This window comes from Lutra lutra, chromosome 13, assembly GCF_902655055.1.
Source record: "Lutra lutra chromosome 13, mLutLut1.2, whole genome shotgun sequence".
In the NCBI taxonomy this organism is placed as follows: Eukaryota; Metazoa; Chordata; class Mammalia; order Carnivora; family Mustelidae; genus Lutra; species Lutra lutra.
In genome coordinates, this window is record NC_062290.1 from 68,612,358 (window position 1) to 68,636,042 (window position 23,685).

General features: G+C 41.8%; 1 protein-coding gene and 1 long non-coding RNA gene across 4 annotated transcripts in view; one reads left to right on the forward strand and one right to left on the reverse strand.

The window, feature by feature from the left end:
- Positions 1 to 6,441: 6,441 nt before the first annotated feature.
- LOC125083410 (uncharacterized) lies at positions 6,442 to 19,511 on the reverse strand. The gene is made up of 3 exons (XR_007122268.1): positions 19,133 to 19,511; positions 16,589 to 16,713; positions 6,442 to 6,601 (listed from the first exon to the last, which is right to left on the reverse strand). It is a non-coding gene; the product is annotated as an uncharacterized LOC125083410 (long non-coding RNA).
- A 149-nt stretch (positions 19,512 to 19,660) lies between these two features.
- Positions 19,661 to 23,685, forward strand: part of SLC44A1 (solute carrier family 44 member 1) — a 203,236-nt gene continuing 199,211 nt past the window's right edge. For all 3 annotated transcript variants that reach the window (XM_047699922.1, XM_047699921.1, XM_047699920.1), the window contains exon 1: positions 19,661 to 20,069. In XM_047699922.1, coding sequence (XP_047555878.1) covers positions 20,034 to 20,069 — 36 coding nt within the window. In that variant the 5' untranslated portion in view covers positions 19,661 to 20,033. The remainder of the gene's footprint in view (positions 20,070 to 23,685) is intronic.

Genomic DNA, 23,685 nt, shown 5'->3' on the forward strand with positions numbered 1-23,685 from the left:
AATGAACAGTAGTTCTTCAGAGATTCAACTTGCACTTGATTGAATGACTTGACTGGCAGAGATCCCAAAGGTCATTCATTCACGCTGGTAATACCACTTGGAAACCCAAAACATAGCCTAGCAGTTTTCTTTCTTTACTCTACTTACAGGGGGTAAAAGGAAGAATCAGGCAGTAAAGTAGCTATTTCTCCATTCATTCAATAGTAATTATGACACTACTGTGTACTAGGAATGGTGGTTGGTGCTGTAAGAGGCTCTAAGAAAGTCAGATATAACAGTGTTGTGGGTTAAAAAAAAAAAAAAAAAAAAAAAAGCACTAGTCTTCGGATCAGAAGACCTGAGTTGAAGTTCTGACTTTGCAAGTAATTATCACTGTGATTTGGAGACAATGGCCTCATTTGGAAGATTTCTAAAACTCCATTGAGTTGGAAAACTGATTCCATTTCTAAAACTCCCTTGAGTTGGAAAACTGATTCCAAGGAAAATTACATGACTAAGGCTTGCCGCCTGACCTTTGAGAACTAAAAGTAAAACACGCTCCCTCACCCTCAGAATTCAGCACACATACCTCCTCTGGGATTCAGGTTGAGAGGATCAAATTAAAGTAGGAGATACAAAAGGAGCTTTTCATTAACTCTTAGAAATTGTTTTCTCTTTGGGACCAGCTTATTACAGAAGAACCCTCAGGAGCCAGGGCACACCCCTCCAGCAGGATCGGGTCCTGAGAAAGAAGGGTCTTGCAGAACAAGCTGCAATTCAACAGCAGGAAGGGCCTGCAGAAGAACATTCCAGGCCTTTGATAGGCTTGAGGCAAGGCAGACCTGGAGCTGGGAGGCTGACAGAGGCAGTGGTGATCACTTGCTCCTCTGGAGCCTCAGGTCTAGAAGTAAAGGGAGGGTGGTTCTCCTGAAGTCATCACACTTTCCCCAGGTTGGTTTTACATTATCTACAGTGTCAAGTTCTCTGAGTTCCAGAATCCTGAATCTAATGGGCTGTTTAAAATCTCTATGAAGGGGCACCTGACCGGCTCAGTTGACACAGCATGCAACTCTTGATCCTGGGGTTGTGAAGTCAAGCCCCACAGTGGGTGGTAAGATCACGTTAAAATAAAATCTTAAAAAAGTAAAAACAGAAATAGAAAAAATAAAATAAAATCTCTGTGAAAGCTCTACCCTGCAAGCTAGAACGAGGGTTACCAGGTCCCCAGTGTTCTCAGCCTTAGATGGCGCCTCCACCTGTACGTGCGTGTACCTCCACCTGAACTCGGTGGAGGGAGCCCCTGGCCTCTGTGCCACACTCACCTGACCTGAGAGATGAGACGTGCAGGAGGCCTGCCCCTCCATTTCCCTTGACTAGATGCTGAAAGGAAGAGGAATTCCATTTTCTTGGTGATACCTTCCCAGATTGGAGCTTCTGTCATAAAGCCAACGTGGGAAGGGGGAGAGAGTGGGTGTGCCACAGACTCTCTCTGTTCTTCCCAAGATCTAATAGATTTTCTCCCTTCCTTCTTTCCTTTCTTTTCTTTCTATCTTTCTTTCTTTCAAGACTTTATTTATTGGGATGCCTGGGTGGCTCAGTCATTAGGATTTTATTTATTTATTTGTCAGAGGGAAAGAAAGAGAGAGCACAAGCAGGGGAAGCAGCAGGCAGAGGGAGAAGCAGACTTCCCACTGAGCAAGGAGACCACTGTGGGGCTTGATCCCAGGACCCTGAGATCATGACCTGAGCCAAAGGGAGACATTTAACTAACTGAGCCACCAAGGCGCCCCTCCTTTACACATTTTCAAGCTTCCCATCATTGACTTCTTCTTCTACTCTGATTCTGAAATATGATAAGACTTATTTTGTGGGAAGAGGTGAAAAGTTATAGTAGGAATTCTTGTATATCAAGAAATCTTTGTGTAAAGTTATGTGGGTCATTTCATCTGAAACAGGAAAGCTTTACAGGAGAGAGGGCATTTGATCAGGGCCTTAAAGGCTAATGCTGGCAATGTTATCAGGGAAAATCTCCAATTCCGTTGACTCTTTTTTTTTTTTTTTTTTAAGAAGAAAGAAACATTTTAATTAGCAGAAAGCCTCTGGAATATTGGCCGCATTTACAATCCTAATAAATTTATCTTTGTCCTTTCCTCAGGGTCCTTAAATGTAAATTAAGGAGGTGAGTGATCTGATCTATACAGATCCAGCCAGCCCTAACATTCTAAGAGTCTACGTACCTTAGAATGAAAATCTGCGAGGAATAAATTACGAAAGGAACAAAATGCTCTTCCTACCAGATGCTAAAGTTGAACTAAAACCAATGGATTTATTTTGGTATGTTTTCCCCCTCTTGCCATTGAACTTCACACCTGTGGAAGGGAATTTAGAAGAGAACAGGGAAAATATGATTTATTGAGCAAAAAAAATATTATTTTGGTCATTGGCAGAGATTTTAAAAATTCAGCAACATCTAAATGAATAACCACTAGTCAAATCTGCTGCCCTCTTCCTGTATTTGTTTGATTTCTAGTAATAATTTCAACTTTCAATTGCTTTTAAATCTCTTTAAATATTTTGGAAGCCAGTTGATCCTTTGAATATCTTATGAAATATATACACACCATCTGACATACATGAAGCAAAATGTACATATTCATGGAGTAATGCATAGAACTTGAAGAGGTTCCCCAAACTTTAAGGGCCCAGGTTTCCAGAGTAAGTTTATAATATGATTTACAATTTACAAAGGACATTTTAAAATCCTGACACTTGTAACTCTGGGAGTGAAGCAATATTAGCCCCATGTTACATATGAAGAAACTGGACCTCAGAGGAGGTTACTACTCATTTTTTTCTAGAAGGGAAGAGAAAACAATAAAGCTGCTTCCCTCCCCCGCCCCCCCCCCCCCCAGAGCAGGGGTGGTCTCCCAAGATGAGGAGGAGGGAAATCCAAGCCCAGGTTCTGCCCAAGATTAGTTCTCTAAGGGGAGACCCCTTCATCCCAAAGAAGATGTGACACCAAAGGGTTGTACCTTTTGCCATTTCAGGGACTACAAGAAAATGGCCTTGCTGCTGAGCCCCAGGATGGGGAAGGAAAGTCTGAAAAGTTGTAGCAAGTTACACTCAAATTCGCAGCCTACCTTCACATCACGGAATTTGGGTCCCCCCCTCAAGACTGCAACTTCTGCATTTATTTTAAAATAGTCCTGAATTGGCAATGGCATTGAGCACATGACAGAATCAAATGTATATTCTCTCTAGAAAAAAGCACCTTCATCCTAGACCACAAAGGACCACACACAGAATTTTTCATATATATGAGCAGCACATAGTCAAAAATAATCAAGCATAGGGCGCCTGGGTGGCTCAGTGGGTTAAGCCACTGCCTTCGGCTCAGGTCATGATCCCAGGTCCTGGGTTCGGGCCCCACATCGGGCTTTCTGCTCAGCAGGGAGCCTGCTTCCTCCTCTCTCTCTGCCTGCCTCTCTGCCTACTTGTGATTTCTCTCTGTCAAATAAATAAATATTAAAAAAAAATAATCAAGCATACAGGCAAAGCACGATGAGAAATATCCTTTAAAAACAGTAGGACACATACACAACATAATTAGATTTTCACAGATTTCTGATATCAGAATTATGAGACCTAGAGTATAAAACAATTATGCTTACTATGCTGTTATGGTTAGTTGCTGCTTGACTACCTGGGGAAGGGTATTTTTAAAAAGTTCTGGAGAAGGCCCACTTCTGATTGCAGAAAAAGGATAAGGAACAGGAAACTATAAAAAGTAGTCTAACATACTTGAAAAGGGATGTCCATAAAAATTACAATAGGAAAGAACCTAGATGTCCATCAACAGATGAATGGATAAAGAAGATGTGGTATATATATATAATGGAATACTATGCAGCCATCAAAAGAAATGAAATCTTGCCTTTTGCAATGATGTGGATGGAACTAGAGGGTACTATGCTGAGTGAAATAATCAGAGAAAGACAATTATCATATGATCTCCCTGCTATGAAGAATTTGAGAGGCAATGTGGGGGGCTTGAGGGTAGGGAAGGAAAAAATGAAACAAGATGGGATCAGGAGGGAGACAAACCATAAGAGACTCTTAACTACACAAAACAAACTGAGGGTTGCTGGGGGAAGGAGGTAGGGAGAAGGTGGTTGGGTAATGGACATTGGGGAGGGTATGTGCTATGGTGAGTGCTGTGAAGTGTGTAAACCTGGCAATTCACAGACCTGTACCCCTGGGGCTAATAATATATTATAAATTAATAAAAAAAATTATTTTAAAAATTACAATAACCAAAATTAAGCACCTGGTAACTAATTAAATATAATTAAACAGAGAATAAAAGAAAAAAAATAGGTCAGAAGAAATTATCCAGAATGTCACATGACAAATAAAAATATGGCAAATACAAACATTAAGAGACATAGAGGATAGAATGAGAAGGTCTGGTGTACATGCTGTTGAAGTTCCAGATAGAGAAGGAGACAGAATATTTGTTATGCCTCTCCTATCTCTTTGTTTTGTTTTGTTTTGTTTTTTATAAAATTAAGCACGCATGAAAGAAAAAAAAACAAAGAAATAATACTATAAACCCCATACACCCAACACCCAGATTTCACAATTATTAAGATCTGGCCACGTTTGTTCATTTTCTTTTTTTCTTTATGCCTTTCTTTGTTGGTATATTTTAAAGCAATTCCCAGTGTTCATACCATTTTGCCTCTAGAGGCAGTATTTAAATACTGAATGGCTTAAAATTTTCTAAAACCAGTAAGAGAGCAACCACACAATTCAAAAATTCCAACCATTTGGAATAAACAGGATAAACAAAAGAAATCCGTATCTAGACACTGTACAGAAACCCACAGAGTAGCAAGATAAAGAGAAAATCTAAAAAGTGGCTTACCCAACTTCCTGAAGGCCATATAGCCAATAAAAAGACAGTCAAGCCTCCTTTTGGGGTCATTTCATTCTAAATTCAGCATCTTTCCACAAGACTCCATGTCGAGCAAGGCAAAAGAGCCCACAGTGACCACTGAGAGGAATGCAAACAGGCAAGGCATACAGGCTCATTAGGTGATCCACCTCGAAATAACCATAAGCCCTAAATGACCAGTTACAACCAGGCACAGTTCCTAAGATTACCAAAAAAGGGAAAATTCCTTATGTCCCCGATACTCTCTCATTCTGCTTTACAACTGTGGCCCCTCACCACCACCTGTCACAGATAGTCTCTCCATGGCTGTCCTGCCCCCTGCTCCCCTGCAGTATATTCAATAAACTTCTGTTTCCTCTGGTCTGTCTTAGGTGAATTCCTTCACTGCCCACAAGGCCAGCCTCCATCGGATCAGGCCGTCCCACACTACATTAATCTAGGACAGTACATCTTTATACTAGAAACCCCTTGCTTAGGCACCATTCAGAGAGTTAATATATAAACACAGTCTTGCAGTGTTGAGACCAGAACTAACACCCATTCCTTTACTGGTTTGTTTTTACCTAAGGATTGGGACTAGGCAGGGACTTCAGAGCACCATGAGTTTGTGTCTTTATTTTATAGATGAGAAAAGTGAGCCCCAAGTGAAGAGATACAGCTGACGTACCTTTACCTAGGTATTTAGAGATCTTATGCTGTTGATGAAAATGGCTAACTTTGCCCAAGATTTCTGGAGTGAGCTAGCTACAAGGAACTTTTTACAAGATGGGGGAAAATGTTCCACCTGACTGGAGAAATTTGGGCTGTGTAAATATTTCTTTCCATAATTTCCTAATGAGAGAAAAGAAATAGATGTCCTTATAAAAAAAAAAGCAATCAAAGAAGTAAATGAATATCTTCTCCCCAGGAAGAATAGCAACAATCAAAGACCTCATAGAATAAATGCCACTAACAGCTGAGGGAGAGAGAAGACGTGAGAAAAGACAATAAAGTGACACTGAATTTCAGCCTAGTCCACACGTTGCTGGGAAGCGTGAAGTGTGCACAATATTTTAATCAAACGTGGTATGAAAGATTGGGATTCAATGATTGAGCAGAGTTGAAGATTCACCAAAAATTTGCCAATATTTTTGAAAATATACTTTTTCCAAATTTTTAGAAGATTTCACATTTGAAAAATTTCACATTCTTATAGAAATTTTAGAAAATATTGAAAAACATGTACAAAAAAAAAAAATCAATAACTCCATAACTAAGAGTTAACCATCAGTAACGTGTTACTGTTTCCTTCTCAGCTTTCTTCCATGTACATAAATACATGTTTTTACAACTATCACTGTGATAAGAACCCTCATTCGTGAATCTTTGAAAACGATTCTGTTTATATTCTTTGAATATATTCCCTGAGGTTATAAAGACATATAATAGCAGAGTTATTAAGAGATTAGACTTGTAGCTGTACCTGGTTGGCTCAGTTAGTGGAGTGTGCAACTCTTGATCTCAGGGTCGTGAGTTCGAGCCCCATGCTGGGTGTACAGATTATTTGAGTAAATAAATGCTTTAAAAAAAAGCAAGAGAGATCGGGCTTCCAGTCAGAGTTGTCACTGAATACCAGCTTTGCCACTTACAAACTTATATCACTTCTCCAGGTCTCAGTTCTCTCCTCTGTGAAAAAGGAAAAGGAGAATGTGAAAAAAACGAAAAATGTAAAAAAATGAACCTATTTCACAGTTTTTTTTAAAATATTTTATTTATTTATTCGACAGAGAGAGAGAGATCACAAGTAGGCAGAGTAGCAGGCAGAGAGAGAGAGAGAGAGAGGAGGGGAAGCAGGCTTCCTGCTGAGCAGAGAGCCCGATGCGGGGCTCGATCCCAGGACCCTGAGATCATGACCTGAGCCGAAGGCAGAGGCTTAACCCACTGAGCCACCCAGGTGCCCAGCCTATTTCACAGTTTGACAGTGAAGATGAAAATAGTTGAATGTATAGCTCCGGTATACATACAGTAAGTGAGCAATAAGTTATTATTGTCTTTGGTAACAACTTTGGATAACAGGGCCACAACTTTTACTGCATTTGGTATGCTTTTTTTTAATATATAATATATTTTCTATATTAAACAGCATCTATTGTGGGGCACCTGGGTGGCTCAGTCGTTAAGTGTCTGACTTCACCTCAGGTCATGATCCCAGGGTCCTGGGATTGAGCCCCGCATCAGGCATCCTGCTCAACAGGAAGCCTGCTTCTCCCTCTCCCACTCCCCCTGCTCCTGTTCCCTCTCTCACTGTGTCTCTCTGTTAAATAAATAAATAAAATCTTTAAAAAAAATCATCTATTGCTATAGGGGCGCCTGGCTGACTCAGTAGAGCTTGTGACTCGATCTCTGGGCTCATTCAAGCCCCACGCTAGGGTAGAGATTACTTAAAATAATAAAACAGTGATTAAAGTGGCAAAGGTTATGTGTACTTCAGCCCCCCAAAACATTTTTTTGAAGCATCTATTGCTATTATTACAGAAAAACATTACTCTTTTTTTTAATTTTTTAAATTTTTTTATAAACATATAGTGTATTATTAGCCCCAGAGGTACAGGTCTGTGAATCACCAGGTTAAAGCATTACTCTTTTTAAAAAAGATAACATTACAGGGGCACCTGGGTGGCTCAGTGGGTTAAGCCTCTGCCTTTGGCTCAGGTCATGATCTCGGAGTCTTGGAATCAAGCCCCTCATCGGGCTCTCTGCTCAGCGGGGAGCTTGCCTCCCCACCTCTCTCTCTGCCTGCCTCTCTGAGTACTTGTGATCTCTGTCTGTCAAATAAATAAATAAAATCTTTAAAAAAAATAACAATAATTCTCTATGGGGGTATTAAGTTATATTTCCTCACCCCGCCCCACCCGCCTCCCCTGCCCCCACAACATAAAAGCCCCTAGGACTCTCTTTGTTTTTATTATTATTTTTTTAAAGATTTATTTATTTATTTATTTGACAGAGAGAGAGAGAGAGAGAGAGATCACAAATAGGCAGCAAGGCAGGCAGAGAGAGAGGGGGAAAGCAGGCTCCCCATTGAGCAGAGAGCCCAATGCGTGGCTTGATCCCAGGACCCTGAGATCATGACCTAAGTCCAAGGCAGAGGCTTTAACCCACTGAGCCACCCAGGTGCCCCAATCTCTTTGTTTTTATAAAAGGCTTATAGAAAAATAGTAATAGCTGACACTTGTTGACTGCATACTATAGCCAGGAGCTTTAAGGGTGATATGCCAAGGGCGGGGCCTGGGAGTGGCTAGCAACAATATAAGGAGCATCTGTCCATAGAGAATTTTGAAAAACAATCAAGCCTTTTCTGCCTTTTATTATCACCAAGTGCCTGAAATTTTGAACAATGTCAATAATAAATGCTCTTCCCTAAAACATTTTTGGTTGGCCTACCTTCTAAACTCCTGGATTTTAAGAATATGTATGTTTATATTAAGCATACATATAAACTTATAGATGTTTATTATATAATATGTATATAGAATATTTATTATTTTAATATTTTATAATATATTTGTATATTTTTATAATATATTTTATATATTTATATTTATTATATAACATATATATACATATGTGTGTATATATATGTGTGTATATATATATTGCTAATATGAGGTGTGTGTGTGTGTGTATATATATGTATATACAGACATACATATATATACATACATACATATATATACACACACACACACACCTCATATTAGCAAATGTTTATTACTTGTCTCAATAGTTTTAGTTCAATCTTAAAGATTGAAATTTATTTTCTAATTGTTTTGAAACAAAAAAATAAATTAAGAAAATGATTATTACTGATAATAATGTTGTCATCTGGAGGAGAGCATTAAGTGATATGTTCCAGGCATCAAATATGCCAGGTACACCCTTGTCAACTTGCCAAGTACTCTCCCCCATTTAATAATCACAGTGCAATGTCAGACTAGGACAAGGTCCCACAGCTAGTAATTTGCAGAGCTGGTTATCAAACCCACATTTGTCTGACTCTAGAGCCCAAGACTGCAACCAGTATGTCAGGATGTTTGAGTTGCTAACAAGAAAGTCAAAGTAAGGAATAAAAGTTGTTGTGCTTTGCTTGGGGGAAGTTCATTACTTTTGCCTTGAACCTTGACTCCTAAGACTGTAAATTATCTGTACCAATACTCTCCTAAACAATTACCCAGCGACCTGAAAGAGTTTATGCACCTTCCCATTGGGAATAATTTACTTTCCTTTCCCAGGAGTAAAAGCACCATTAAGCTTCTAAATAAGACATTTTTTCCCTATTACCTGGTTGCTTTAATAGATGTTTAATTGTTTTTCCAAATAACATTAAATAATATAGAGGACCTATTTTCAGAGTTTAGAAGAGGATGCAATGATGAACCAAATAGGTTTTCTCAATAGGTTGAGAAACCGGAAGGCATTTATGCTCACACTATATTAATGTGCCTTGACATTTACTTCCTAAAGAGGCGCCAACATTTCCAGTGTTTTTAAATGCAAAACTGTTCTCAAGCCACAACTTTTAATTCCAGTGCGACATTATCCTTTCCTTGGATCTCAAGTCACGAATGAGTTGTGCTTGGCAATACACGAAGAAAAGTACTGATGTCAGAAAAAGGACTGGTGATAGAATCAGAACTTCAGAGTTCCAAGTGTTGGGATCAGGTTACTGATGTCTCTCCTCTGGCAGGATTTCAACGAGAACTTTCTGTAAAAGGTGTCACTGTGGAAAGACTCACATCATAGGAAAGCACTTGTGTGACAGAAAGAAGGGCAGGAAAATGAAATGATGAGGATTCAGATTTAAACATTTGTTGAGGAAATGTTAGTGGCATGAAGGTTTCTCATACTTTCCTCTTCACAGTGACCTAATTAAAGGGTTTTATTGATCCCTAATTATGGATGGGAAAATTGCTGTCAGAAGAGAGGCTAAGGGCTTTGCCCAAGGCCTCAAAACTTGTAAGTGGCATAATGGGTATACAAACCCACCTGTCTCAAGTGCAGAGATCTTTCTACTATGTTACAGCTGCCTCCTATGCCATGACCACTTTTGTCCCCGGAAAAGAACTACAATGGTTAAGAACATGGGTCTGTGGAGTCAGATAGCTTGGTTTAGATGCCAATCCTACCACTTCATAGCTATGGGAGAGTGGGCAAATTATTACCTCATAGGTCAGTGACAGTGAGTGAGCAATGTTAGCCAAAGATTCCATTTCTCCTACACTTCTTCCCCCTTACTGTTCAGTGAGGACACGTGACCAGTACTAGCTAATGAAATAGAGCCAAACTGGGCTGCACCCATGAAAAGCCCATATAATGATCTTTTTTTTTTTTTAAGATTTTATTTGTTTATTTGTCAGAGATCACAAGCAGGCAGAGAGAGACGGAGACCAGCAGGCTCCCAGCTGAGCAGAGCTCCATGCGGGACTCGATCCCACAACCCGGGACCACGACCCCGAGCCGAAGGCAGAGGCCCTTACCCACTGAGCCACCCAGCGCCCCCATATATGATCTATTCTTTCTTTCCTTTCTTGCTTTCTTTCTTTTCTTTCTTTCTTCTTCTTTCTTTCTTTCTTTCTTTTTAGAGACTTATTTATTTACTTATCTGAGAAAGGGAAAGAGAGCACGCATGTGAATGCTCACATGAGCAGATGGGGTAGAGGGGGGGAGAGGAAGAGGAGACACAACAGTAGACTCATGGCTGAGCTTGGACCCCAGTAAGGCTCCACCCTAGGACCCTGAGATCATGACCTGAAACTGAAATCAAAGTCAGTCACTTACTGACTGAGCCACCCAGGTGCCCCATTATTTCTTTTCTTTGATAGGTTGAAAGACCTGAAGTTTTATAGGGTGCAGCTAAAATTGTTCCAAGCCTCCAGAAACCTGGGTGCTGAATAAGGGCATGGAGCGATACTGCCATCCTCTCCCATTTGGGTCACATGCTCTGTCATAAATACTCGGGAGGGAAGAGGAAACCTTGTTTCTACTAAACCACTTCAATTTGAGGGTAAATTTGTTATAGCACATAATCTAGTCTATCTAGACCTTTTTTTTTTACATCTCATTTTCCTAATCTCTAAAATAGTCATAATAATTTTTAATTGAATGATTGTGAGGCTGAAAGAAACTTTTATAGGCCATACCTGAAGGCATTGTCAAACTAGGAAGAAAGAGTTGAATATACGGCAATCTGGGTGAATCATTGTCTCTCTGTTTTTCCAAAAGTAAAGAAAAGAGACTATATGTTCCTTGGATTCCTTGCCACCACTTGCAATGCTCTGCTAGTCCTCAATTTCTCTTTGACCTCAGAATTCCATCATTCAACTGTTTGACTCAAGTTAACTGGTGAACTATTCCACGTCAAACGCGGTGCTAGGAGCTGATCTCAAGGATAGGTCATAAGAAGGGGCAATCTGGATTTTCTCTAAATCCAAATTGAGGACAGGGCATACATATTCTGGGAATGGAGAGAAAAATGGTCTGAAGAAACTTGGCATGGCCTCTTTCTTACCTTTGAAGCAGCCATAATGAAGCTCTCCAGGAAGGAGTTGAGGGAGCTGGTGATGGTCGTGAGAAGGCCCTTCGGGAAGGGAACAGCATGTCATTTTGCTTAGTACTCTTTTTAAATGTCTTTCTATATCCTGCAACTAGCTGAGGGGGAGTAAGAGAGCAAAGCTGTCAGACCAGCAGCATCTTAATTATGGAGATTAGAAATATTTTATGCAATTGACACAACCTTTTCTAAATTACATAGTATTAGGGAAAATGACTCTGTCTAGTGCCAATGAGGAAGGAAGAAAGGAGCTCTGAGAAAAAGAACAGGTGGATTTTGACAGTTTGTCCAATAAAATAATAATAGTGGGGGGGGGACTTTAAAAACCAGACTAATGCTACAATTTTCATTACCTAACACAAATTGCTTAACAGGACTTGAGGGAAGCTGGGAATGACTATAGCTAAGCTTCAAACTGTCAGTCCAGCCAGACCTCGCAGTCTCTGTCTGCCCCTTTTCTTCATTTTGCTCTGCATCACCACACTAGGAGGCCAGCTATTGGAATGCTTGGGAAGAGACAGAGTTGGGTGGTCAAGAGATGGCTTGCTTCCCAGGCAGTCTATGTCTTTTGCTCATTCGGAAAAATATCATTCAGTATCCCTGAAGTGGTACCTTGATATTCTCAAAAAGTTCAATTACTTCCCATGGCCTACCAATTTCCTGCCAGGCATAGGAGCATCTGGTTCTACAAGAATTGAGGTCCATAGAGAGCATCCTAAAGACTGAACGCTTTGGTAAGAATACAGAGGACTCCCATCGATCATACTCAGGCATCATTTTGCTGAATTGAGCAGGGGAGTTGATGACTATGGGCAACAGTTTTAGCACCTACTGTTTTCATTATTTAATCTCCCCTTCTTCTAGACCTCCCTATAAGATATCAACACAGTGATCTTTTTAAAGCAAAAGCTCTATTACCTTTTTGCTCCAAATCCTCTGATCCTCTTGCCTGTAAGACGTGAGAACTCCAAGGTCTATGGAGCCAGGGGGTAGTGTAGATGGGAGAAGCTAACTCCTGTCATAAGAGACTTTAGCGAATATTAGGACCTGTGGCAAACTGGAGAGGTCCTAGCAAGATCTCCCAGCAAGATCTCCACATGTACTTCTTACAATGCAACACTGACAATTCTTCTGTTGGGGCTGGGTGTTGGTGGTATTCGTCATCCCTTCTCTTGAGTCTGAATGGGTCTGTGACTACATGCTATGTGTAGTCATGCTATGTGCCTTCTGAGGCTAGATTATAGAAGATAATGATGTAATGCCGTATCAGCCTGGTCCTCTTGGGATGCTCACTCTTGGAACCCAGCCACCATGCTGTGAGGAAGCCCACGTCACACGGCAAGGGCCCACATAAGTGTTGTGGCTCACGGCCAACAGCCAGCATCAACCACCAGGCAGGTGAATGAAAGAAATTTTGAGATGATCCCTGCTCCCACAACATGACTGCAACCACATGAGAGCCCCCACGTGAGAAGTCCTCAGAACTGGGAGAGATGGTGATAATAATTGTTGCTTTAAGTCTGGTTTGTGATAAAACAATACATACTGGAACATCCAATAGACTTATTCATTTCAAGCCTTCACCTTTGCTTAAATTATTTTATGCCTGGGAAATCTCTTTCTTTCCCATCTATACCTATTGAAAATCTACCTGCTGGGGTGCCTGGGTGGCTCAATGGGTTAAGCCTCTGCCTTTGGCTCAGGTCATGATCTCAGGGTCCTGGGATCGAGCCCCACATCGGGCTCTCTGCTCAGCAGGGAGCCTGCTCCCCCCCCCCCCACCGCCTGCTTCTCTGCCTACTTGTGATCTCTCTCTCTCTGTGTCAAATAAATAAATAAAATTTAAAAAAAAAAAAGAAAGAAAGAAAATCTACCTGCTGTTCAAGAATCATCTGAATGCCACTTGCTCCAAGAAGCCTCTCTTAATCATGGCTTTTAATAGTGATCTGTTCTTTCTCTGTACTCTGGACACTTGGCATAATTTCTCCATGACTGAAAGGTCATCTGGGACGACTGCTTCCCCCCACAGTCATTTTATAAAAACATTTTAATGTAGTTTTAAAAACAGCACCCGGTTTGCCAAAAGCACAAGCAATGCAGAAGTCCATAACTCAGGAAGTGTCTCCCTTCTGTCTTGCTCTTCGTCAACCCAACTTACCCCCAGCTCCTCTCCAAAGGTAACTGCTCTAACAGAGTGGTATATATTTCCCACAGCCTTTTCTACAAATACACACACACAGAATTTGCATAAATAAGATTCTATCATAATACTGTTTTGTAAGTCTTTTTTAGTTGATGATGTATTGTAGTTATCTTTCCATGTCAGTAAATACTGATCTACCTCATACTTTTTAATAGTGGCAAAATACTTCTTATTATTGAACCAATTATTTAATATTCTTCTTACAGAAATTTAGGTCTTTGCCAATTTTTCCTTATTATAAAAAAGACTATTGCTATTGGATATGTTCCCTGGACAAGAAAAGGCTGAACTAAAAGAATGAAATGCACCTTTTAAATTCTGGTATAAATTCTTAAATTCCTCTCCAGAAAGAGGTAACTATATCCCCATCAATAGAATATGAGAGCACTGTGACTTTCTCTGACACTGAATATTATCAAGCTTTTAAATCTTTGCCAATTTGTTACGTGAAGAATGATAGCGCCTAATTCTTTAACTTACAGTTTTATTTTTAGTGAAGTTGAGCAGCATTTCACATTTTATGAGTCCTTGTATTTCTTTCACTGTGGGTTCTGTCTGCTATGTCCTTTTTCTGTTTCCCTTTTGGGAGCTTTTAGAGTTTTATTTTGTTTAATAGGAGCCTTTCAACTATTATCAATAGCAAATATCTTTGTCTGTTCAGGCTGCTATAACAAAATTCCATAGACTGTGTGTCTGATAAACAGACAAAAAGAGATAAAAGAGATTAATTCCTTACAGTTCTAGAAGTTGCAAGACCAAGATCAGGGTACTAGCATGATGGAATTCTGGGGTAGGCCCTCTTCTGGCTATACACTGCCAACCTCGTTCTGTGTCCTCACATGGTGGAAGGAGCTGGGGATCTCTCTGGAAACTTTTTTATAAGTCACTAGTGCCATTCATGAGGATTTGATCCTCAAGACCCACATGCCTCCCAAAGGCCCACCTTCTAAAACAACCACCTTCGGGAATTAAGATTTCAGCATATGAATTTTCTGGAGGACATGACATTCATGCTGCAGCACTGAACCTTTTATATATCACTTTAAAGGATTATTTATCTGTTTGACAGTTGTGTTTATTTATGGTAACTTTTGCTCCTAGGAGTTTAAAGAGATTTATGTAATTAATCCCATCTTTTGCCAAGTGTTAGCCTACAGTGTCTTTCACAGAAAAACCTCCTATACTTTGTATACTATATAAACAAATATATTTTATTCCAGATGTTTTATAAGAAAAAAAGGCCAAACATTAAAAATAATAATAATAATCATACAGGATCTCAGATAACACTTGCTTTGAGACATTCTAGGCATTTGCAAATGTAAATTTCTGGGAACTCATTGACAAAATGCAGTTATTCATTGAAGAAATATTTGTGACATATTCCTAGATACTAAGCTCTTTTCTAGGCTTTTGGTACGCAGTGGGAACTTGTCTAGAGGGGATAAGGATAAGAGTAACAGGGGGGAAAATGTAATGCGGAATTTTTTTTTTTAAGATTTTTTTTTTTTTAAGATTTTATCCATTTATTTGACAGACAGAGACCAAGCAGGCAGAGAGGCAAGCGGAGAGAGAGAGAGAGAGAGGAGGAAGCAGGCTCCCTGCCAAGCAGAGAGCCCGATGCGGGACTCCATCCCAGGACCCTGAGATCAAGACCTGACCCAGGCGCCCCAATAATTCGGAATTTTTTACGAGCAAAATAAATCAATCTGTGGACCTCCTCTGAGCTTATATAGCACGTAGACTCATTCCTCTCATTACATTTAATCTATACTCTAATTCTTGGCTTAAATGTCTTTCCACCTCACTAAAATGTAAATGACTTAAGGGCAAGAAATGTACCTCATTTGTCTTTGAATCCCTGGCATCTATCTAGGTATCTGGCTCATTATAACTGCTCAAGAACTATATTGTTAAATAAATAGATTTCCCTACAAGTTGTCTTCTTTCCTTCTCACACTAATACTAGAAATCCTGTCTCCCTTCCCCTCTTTCCTCAGCCCATCACCTCAAAATAAAAACCAACAGTAGTTGTAGGATGGAAACAGCTGAAATCCCCAAGGTCTGATGTTTGCATAGTGATATTTAATCAAACATGCTTAGCTCACAAGGACTCAATTTAAAAAATTACCAAATAAGTGAATAACTACAGATTTTTAAAATGTCATTCAGAAAAGTATTAGAGGAAATACTACCCCACCAAACACAAGTTCACAACAAACATTTTTAGAGAACTTATAAACTGTCTGACATTGCAGCCAAAATCCAAATGAAACCATAAATAAAAGACAGAGTTATTAACAGTGGAGAGACATCCACTTACAAATATAGGCAGAAACAAAGTTGCAGAACTAAGGATTTATAATTCTCAGAGTCTTGCTAGCCTGGGTTTAGGGAAGCTCTTTTCAGGGGTTTCTAGCTTCCAGGCTTATAACTGGGAAGCTGAGGTACATCGCCGTCTTCCCAAATAGAGACTTGCTCTTGCCTTTCTGGTAATGAATGAACAGTTACAGTCCTTGGTTACAATTAGTTTTTGCTTCTGGAGCATTTCCCAAGGGTGATATGCCAATGCTTCCAGGAGGAAGTTGTGAGGCAGATCTGGAAGGCTGGGGCTCTGCTGAACCAACTGTGCTCTTGTGGGATACGGCTGTGAACACAGTATGTGCTAAAATGTAAATAACACAGCCCAAAGCAACAAATGCCATTAAAAAAAAAAATTAGAAGATGATTCTGAGCAGTTATAAGCATACGAATACATAGATGCATTTGTATTTGTTACCCAAAAACCTCCAATCATGTGAACAATGAGTCAGGCATTATTAAAATCATAGGAAAGACCATTAGTTCAGTGTTTTCCTACCGTGAGTGACCAGCACCAAGTCCTCCATCCGAAACTGGAAACCCTGGAATTCACACGGCCAATTATGCAATACTAGACCACTGGGAAGCATTTCGGGCTGGCTCAGCTGGTGATCTGCTTTTACCCTGCAGCATCAAGATTGATAGACCTTATAATTTTATCCTGGTTAGTGCAGATGCTGTTCTTACATAAGTTGAAAAAAAAAAAAAACAATGCTCTTTTTCTCGAAAGAAAAACAAACTAAGCCCTTCTCCCAAGTGGCTTGCCTTGATGAAACCTCATGGTGGTGAGATCAGTACCTTGATCGGTGGCTAAGAAAAAAAAATCCCTTTCATGATTTCTGAATTTTCTGTAGCTTAATTTCATTGAAGGCTGAGCGTGCTTGTTTATGAGAAGGAGTGAAAAGGAACAGCAATTTGTCCCCCTCTAAATCACTCTTTTTATGAGGCTTCTTTGGGTATGAGGGGGATGGGAAAGAGACTCCTTCTTAGAAGGTACAGAATATCAATTCAGGAGCTGCTAGTTTCTCTTATGCTAATGACGAGGTATAATTTTAAAACATCACATTCATATGCATATATGGTGCATACATACATAATTAGTATATTTACAAAGCCCCTTGCAGAACCTTAGAACTCCTAGTTCCATTAACCTTAGAGGGAAACGAGTTCATATCAATCAAGCCCAATGGATGTACTCCCTTTCAATTATATTCACCCATCACCATACCTACGAAAGAGACCTTCAAGAAAGTGGAAATACTTTTTTTTTTTCTGAAGCCCTGCCACAGTCTGTTACGTATTTATCTGCTTTTCAGCTCTAATTACAAAATAAGCACTAGCTACTACATGGAATGACTACACTAGCCAAAAAGATTTTTATAATCTGAGAGAAATGCTCCCATATTGACTCTGCTAAGAGAAACAACTCCTCTTTCCTTGATTATAAAGAAGGAAGACAGATGGCTTCTTGTTTAAGACTGTAATTTTACTTTCAGCCTCCTCCCTCAGTTAAAAACAAGATGTACTTTGAGGCTTTGAGGGAAAATCTCAAGGGAAGGTTTTTTATTCCTGGCTGCATTGAATAATTCAACAAACATTTGAGAGAGCTGAGGGAAATACAAAGGAGAAAATCCTTTCCCTTGTTCTCAGGGAGTTTACAATCTAATTGTGAAGTTTATAATCAGAATTGGGACTAGAGCCACTAAAGTTTTATGTTTTTCACTTCTACATAGTGGCCAGATGGTTACTGGTAACACACCAAGAATTTACTAGCCCAGTGGAATGGTGCACCCTCCCATCAAACTGAAAGAGAACATAGGTAGGATGCAGAAGAAGTACTGATGATCCCAGGCAGCACTCTGTAGAGCGCGGCTTACCCACCAGCCAGCTTTCTTATCCAAATCTTGACGACCACCCTTCAGGGTCATCCTATCATTAACATTTCACAGAAGACAAGAAAGAGGTTTAGAAAGGTGATTCATCCACTGTCACAGACCTAGGAAATGGTACTGGAAGGAATACACCAACCAGGAATTCTAACGGTCCTTTCTTTGCTGTCTCCAGCTTTCTATTTTGACTTGACTTTGCTTTCAATGCACATAAGGTCAACTTACTTCTGTGCCCTTTTTTCTCCCTTAGACTTGGAGTAATCTCTAAAATTTGCTGTCTCTCCTTTGGTCAGGCCTTCCAGAATCTCACTCCTTTGCACTTTTGCAAATACCTTTTTTTCCCTTTGATTCTGTCTTTGAGACATTCTTTGACAGGAGGAAATGAAACATGTAAAGTTTTATAAGTGTCTGATACCTGTTCTCTTAATATGAACCCTGACCTTTTAAGTTTTATTCCTGCCACCTTTTCACTTGCTTCGTTTCATCTTTAAGTAAACACTTACTTCTTTTCACCTCCCCCCCTTTTTTAAAGTAAACTCTCCACCAAACATGGAGCTTGAACTTCAGACCAGGAGCCCAAGAGTTGCATGCTCTATGACCGAGCCAGCCAGGCATCCTTATTTCTGTGGCCTTTGAGCTATTCTCATGGGACACTATTTCCCAAGGACTCTCGGGCTGTGTACTTCTTGAAGGCAGTGAAGCCTATTCTTTTTTTTTTTTAAGATTTTATTTATTTATTTGAGGGAGAATGAGTGAGAGAGAGCATGAGAGAGGAAAAGGTCAGAGGGAGAAGCAGGCTTCCCAAGGAGCTGGGAGCCCGAGGCGGGACTCGATCCTGGAAGTCCGGGATCATGACCTGAGTCGAAGGCAGTTGCTCAACAAACTGAGCCACCCAGGCGCCCAGTGAAGCCTATTCTAACTTGTTGCTCTACACAGTGTATTAATGTAGCAACTTGTAGGAGAACAGAAGCTATCTTTTTTGTTCACCTCTTATTCACAGTGCCTACAAAATTACTGGAACTTAGTATGTCCTCAGTAATATTTTTGAGATGAACGACTTAATATTCGCTTATTGTTTTTTGTAGACAATCCTGTATAAGAAAGTTTAGTCCAGATCCAACATGGCTCTGTATTGAGAGACCTGGCGAACTTACCTTGTCCCTATATACGGCTCTTTATAAAGATTTCGACCTTGGGTGCCTTTTATTAGGCTGTCTCCTTCAAAGGCTCAGTTTCATCAGCAAAATGGGGTCAGTAGCGACAGATGCTTGTCTCTCCCCGTTTTCCTATCACCCCACTCCATCACCAGGAAAGATTTATTGTGTACACTTTCCTCTGGATAAAAAAGCAACCGTAGAAGCACTAAGATGCCATTAGGGTCTTCGGGTTGCGCGTCCAGTGGGGAAAGCGAGCAACCCCGCATGCCTCGCCAGTACCTCTCGGGTCCGGAAGCAATGCGGCCACATTTCGGCTGCGAGCCTGCTCAGCCCCTGGGAGGATCAACCCCACGCGACCTCTCGCTCCGAGGCAGCGCTGTGCCTCGGTGCCACCGCTAAATAGGCTCGGCACTGCGCAGGCTCCGAAGCGCGCCGAAGGACCCGGCCTCGTTTTGGCCGTCGCCGCCCGGCTGTCGGCGCCGCGCTGGCACTGGGGCGGGGAGTCTGATGGGAGACGCGCGCGGCGCTGAGGAGGCGGCGGGCCCGGGAGAGGGAGCGGGAGAGGGACTGGGTGCGGGAGGCGGGAGGCGGGGGACAGGGGGAGGTGCCGCCGCCGCCGCCGCCCGCCCCTTCTTCCGCTGGGGAGCAGCTGCAGCAGCAGGAGCGGAGCAGGAGCCGCGCAGCCGCCACCGCCGGGGGATGTGGCCGGCGCCCGCCCCGAGCCGCGCCGCCTCCTGAGTACCCAACGCCACCCAAGCCGCCGCCGCCGCCGCCGCCGCCGCTAAGCCGTGCGGGGCCAGGGCCGCGCCCTCCCCGGGCGCCCGCCGGCTCGCATGCCGAAGGGCTCCGGGGCGTAGCTGCGCGCCGGGCGCCGCCTCCGGGCTCCTCCGGCCCCGCCATGGGCTGCTGCAGCTCCGCCTCCTCCGCCGCGCAGGTGAGGGGCTCCCCGCCTCCCGGCCGCCCTCCCGGATACCTCCCCCGCGCCGCGCCGCTGGCGCCCGCTGCCTCCCGCTGCCGGAGAGCCAACCCTTCAGCCCACCGTGCACTCCGGAGACCCCCATCCCCGCCTCTCCCTCGCGCCTGTCCCGCAGGTGCCCCCGCGCTGGCTCCGCGGCTGCCAACTCGCAGCCACCTCTGCGCGGCCCCCAGTATGCCCCCAGCTCTCGCTGGCCCCTTCCGACTTGGCCTCTTCCCCAGTCACACCTGAGCGGCCCGTCCCGCCCGCCTGCAGGTAGAAGCAACACAGGCGCCTCCTCTCTGCTCTGCCCCAGGTGGCACCCCGTTGCCTCGTCTTCTGGGCCTTGCGCCTCTCTTCCCATCTCCTTGGAGTCTCCCCTTCCCCATCCGCCGGCTGTTTTCTCTGCTCCCAGGCGGAGTACCTTCAGCATGGGCTCTTCACCCCGTTTCCACCTTATTCCAGTTTCTGCTCCATTAGACATTCTGCCCCTTTCTCTTGCCCGCCGCCCCCGACACCAGGTTGAAGTGTTTAAGCGGATTCCGGAGCTCTTACACGGCCCACTTCACAGATCCCACCCGCTCGCCATGCACCCATCCCCCCTTTGTGCCTTGACCCTGGGCACCGCGGCCTCTTCGCACACCGAGGCCCCTGCGGGAGCGCTGGCACTAGACTGGGAAGGAGATTGGGCACCTTGTGGGTGACGGGAGCGTTACGGAAACTCCCTCTTTGTTGCCAGTGTAACAGGAGGAAGAGGTGCCGAATTAGTTTTCTGTGGCACTGGCTGAATGTTGTCGCTGAGGGCTGAGATGCAGAGATTTCTCCCCAGCTTCTACCCGCCCCATCCAAATTTCGCTCACCTACCCTCTCCCTTGCCGATCCGAGCCCTTAACCTGGATGGAAATGTTTAGACAACTGTATAAGGATCAAATGTAATAGAACTTGACTGCTGGCCACTAATAACTGAGAGGACCTGTTTGTAAATTACCTAATTTAGTGAATTAGAGAGTGTATTTACAAATACGATAAAAAGCAATCAGGAATACTGCATCAAACTGTCTGGTGTTGGTGTATGAAAAATAGGCTCTGACAACGCCTGGGATGTAATCTCACAGTTTCATTAGCGTAGAATTCAACTGTGGTCTTTGATTTGTTTGTTTTGGGGAAGACAAGGGTTCTTGTTTTAGAAATAAAGGCTGGTTGGTTCTTGGTGAAGAAAAATGCTAGTTTGGGGGGAAAAAAAAATTCCTCCAGAGATCTAGCATCTGCGATAATGCCAGAAGTGTTTTGCTGCTGCTAAATGACTATATATAACTCAGTTTTAAATAACCTGCATACTTGTTCTGAAAATCTGAGATCTGTTAGAAAATGACTAGAATTGCAGATGAATGGAGGACATCTATATTTTATCAAGTATCCAACCTATTTGTCCAGTTCTTTTTGGGGGTGTTTGCTTACTGGGGTTTTTTTGTTTGTTTTTTTGTTTGTTTTTTTTCCCTTTCTGCCTACTGGGATCACAGTCAGGCTGATTGGTTTAGTTAGTTAAACCTTCCTATTCAGTTGGAATAGCCAAGAAAATTGTATGTGGTGGTGATATGGAGGAGAGGTCGATAGACCAGTGTTTTCATATTAACAGTTAAAGGTGTGGGATTACACAATACCTTTCAACTGGTTAGGGAGTTTGGGGGAGGGGGCTCTTTATCTCATATTTGCTTACATTATTATTTTCACCAAAAAGGTGTTTTCATACGACCTTTCTTTTAAGAACTGGGTTACTTTACATCCTCCCTTGGTGGTGAAATCCCTTTAAGACAGGAAATTATTGATAGTTTGTGGATGGCTTGTTCATTGTGGAAACAGTTAAATTTGGGAGGGATGGATGCTGGACCCAAACTCTGGTTTAATCACAGGTCTTGCATTTGACTAGCTCCACGTCTTACTTTTCAGAATGCTGTCACATACATTTTCTTCGCTTTTTCCTCCTCTTGTAGTCACTGTTTCCTTCATGCCATGTTCTACAGACAAGATGCATGTCATGCACCCTGAGGGGTGCATTTTTTTTTTCCTGTAGATTTCTATAACCAATCAGCAGCTGTCACATGCCTTTAAGTTCGGCTTTAGGGACTTGTAGTGTTTGGTGGAGCATCGAGGAGCAGATTTTGTGCCAAAGAGCTGGTCATCGTTTTTTTGTTTGTTTTTAATTTGAGATTTTGGCATCATTATTCATTTGTGAAACGTTACCAGTCTGCTGGCATTTTAATGTCCCTTTCAGGAGTGTCTCCAGTTTTAGAATAGTATCATATCTCTCAATGTTGTGTTGAAAGAAAATAGGGATGCAACTTCGCGTTACTTTGAACCTCTGTTAGAGGCCTCAATTGTATTTTCAGGCAGGATGTGTTTCTTTTCATGCTTTCTACTGGACTGTAAGCTTCTTGAGAATAGGAACTGCTTTTGTTTTCCCCATCTTTGTATCCATTGCAGTGCCTCACTATATCCTGCACAGTTGTTCAGCAGTACTCAGTAAACAGAATGTATACATACACATTTCAATATCTGGCTGGCAAGCAACATGGAATATGAGTCCAACCCTGACCCATGTGCTGTTTCACTTCCATGGACTGGTTGACTAATTCCATCAAGCCATCCTCTTTGAAGCTCAAAGTTGAACTGTTTAAGTTAAAATTGACCTGCCTTTTCCACATTCCTTCCTGTTCCGTCAATGGTATCATCAGTTTGCAAAATTGAGCAGGAGTCTCCTTTTCTCCTGGTGTTCCGCTCAATGCCTATATTTTAGTTGGAGCAGTGGCTATAACATCTTTAAAAAGCTTGTCTGCAAACTCTAATGATAACCTGTATAGCACATCAAAACAACGTGCTTCGGGGTACTCTGCAGTTCAGCTTAGCTTTTCTCAGTGGTATGTCAGCAATTTTAAAGCTCTGGCAGGTTTTATCAATGTAAATATAGTGCGTTTCCTTTTTGTAGTAGGGATTCACTTTTGAAATGTAATTTATTTTTCCTCCTAGTTTCTTGCTCTGCTGTAGACTCTCATAAAAGGATTTATGGTCTTCCCAACTGTTTCATCTCGTATAGTCTGTCCTGGTATTATTTTCATTTTCTTGGCAGTGTCTGGATATCGTAATTTGCCATCAAAATAATTATCCTGTTTTAGGATTTAGATCAAAGTAAAGTGTCACCTTCTATACTAACTTGCATTTCATTGCCGAAGGGGCAAATTATTGGCAAAATAATTTGTGCTGCATCAGTTATGTACATATAAGAATCTTACGAATGGCTACAGAGTCAGGGCTCTTTCAGAACTCTTAATTATGATTTTTATTAGTGACCACTACAGGTTATTTGCTAATATTAGTAACTGCTCAAAATAAGCCAACACATGATAGCCTTTGCCTAAAAATGTCTTTGAAGGGAACGTAAAAGTGAGATAGTCTTGAGTTTCTTTTTACAGCACTAATCTTTCCTAAGACTCTTAAAATTTATTCCCAACTCTCCATAATTCGTTTGTTCTGTTATAACCTGACATAATTTCTATTCTTGTAATGTTAAACTTCAAAGTTCACGTGTAAATCTTCAGAT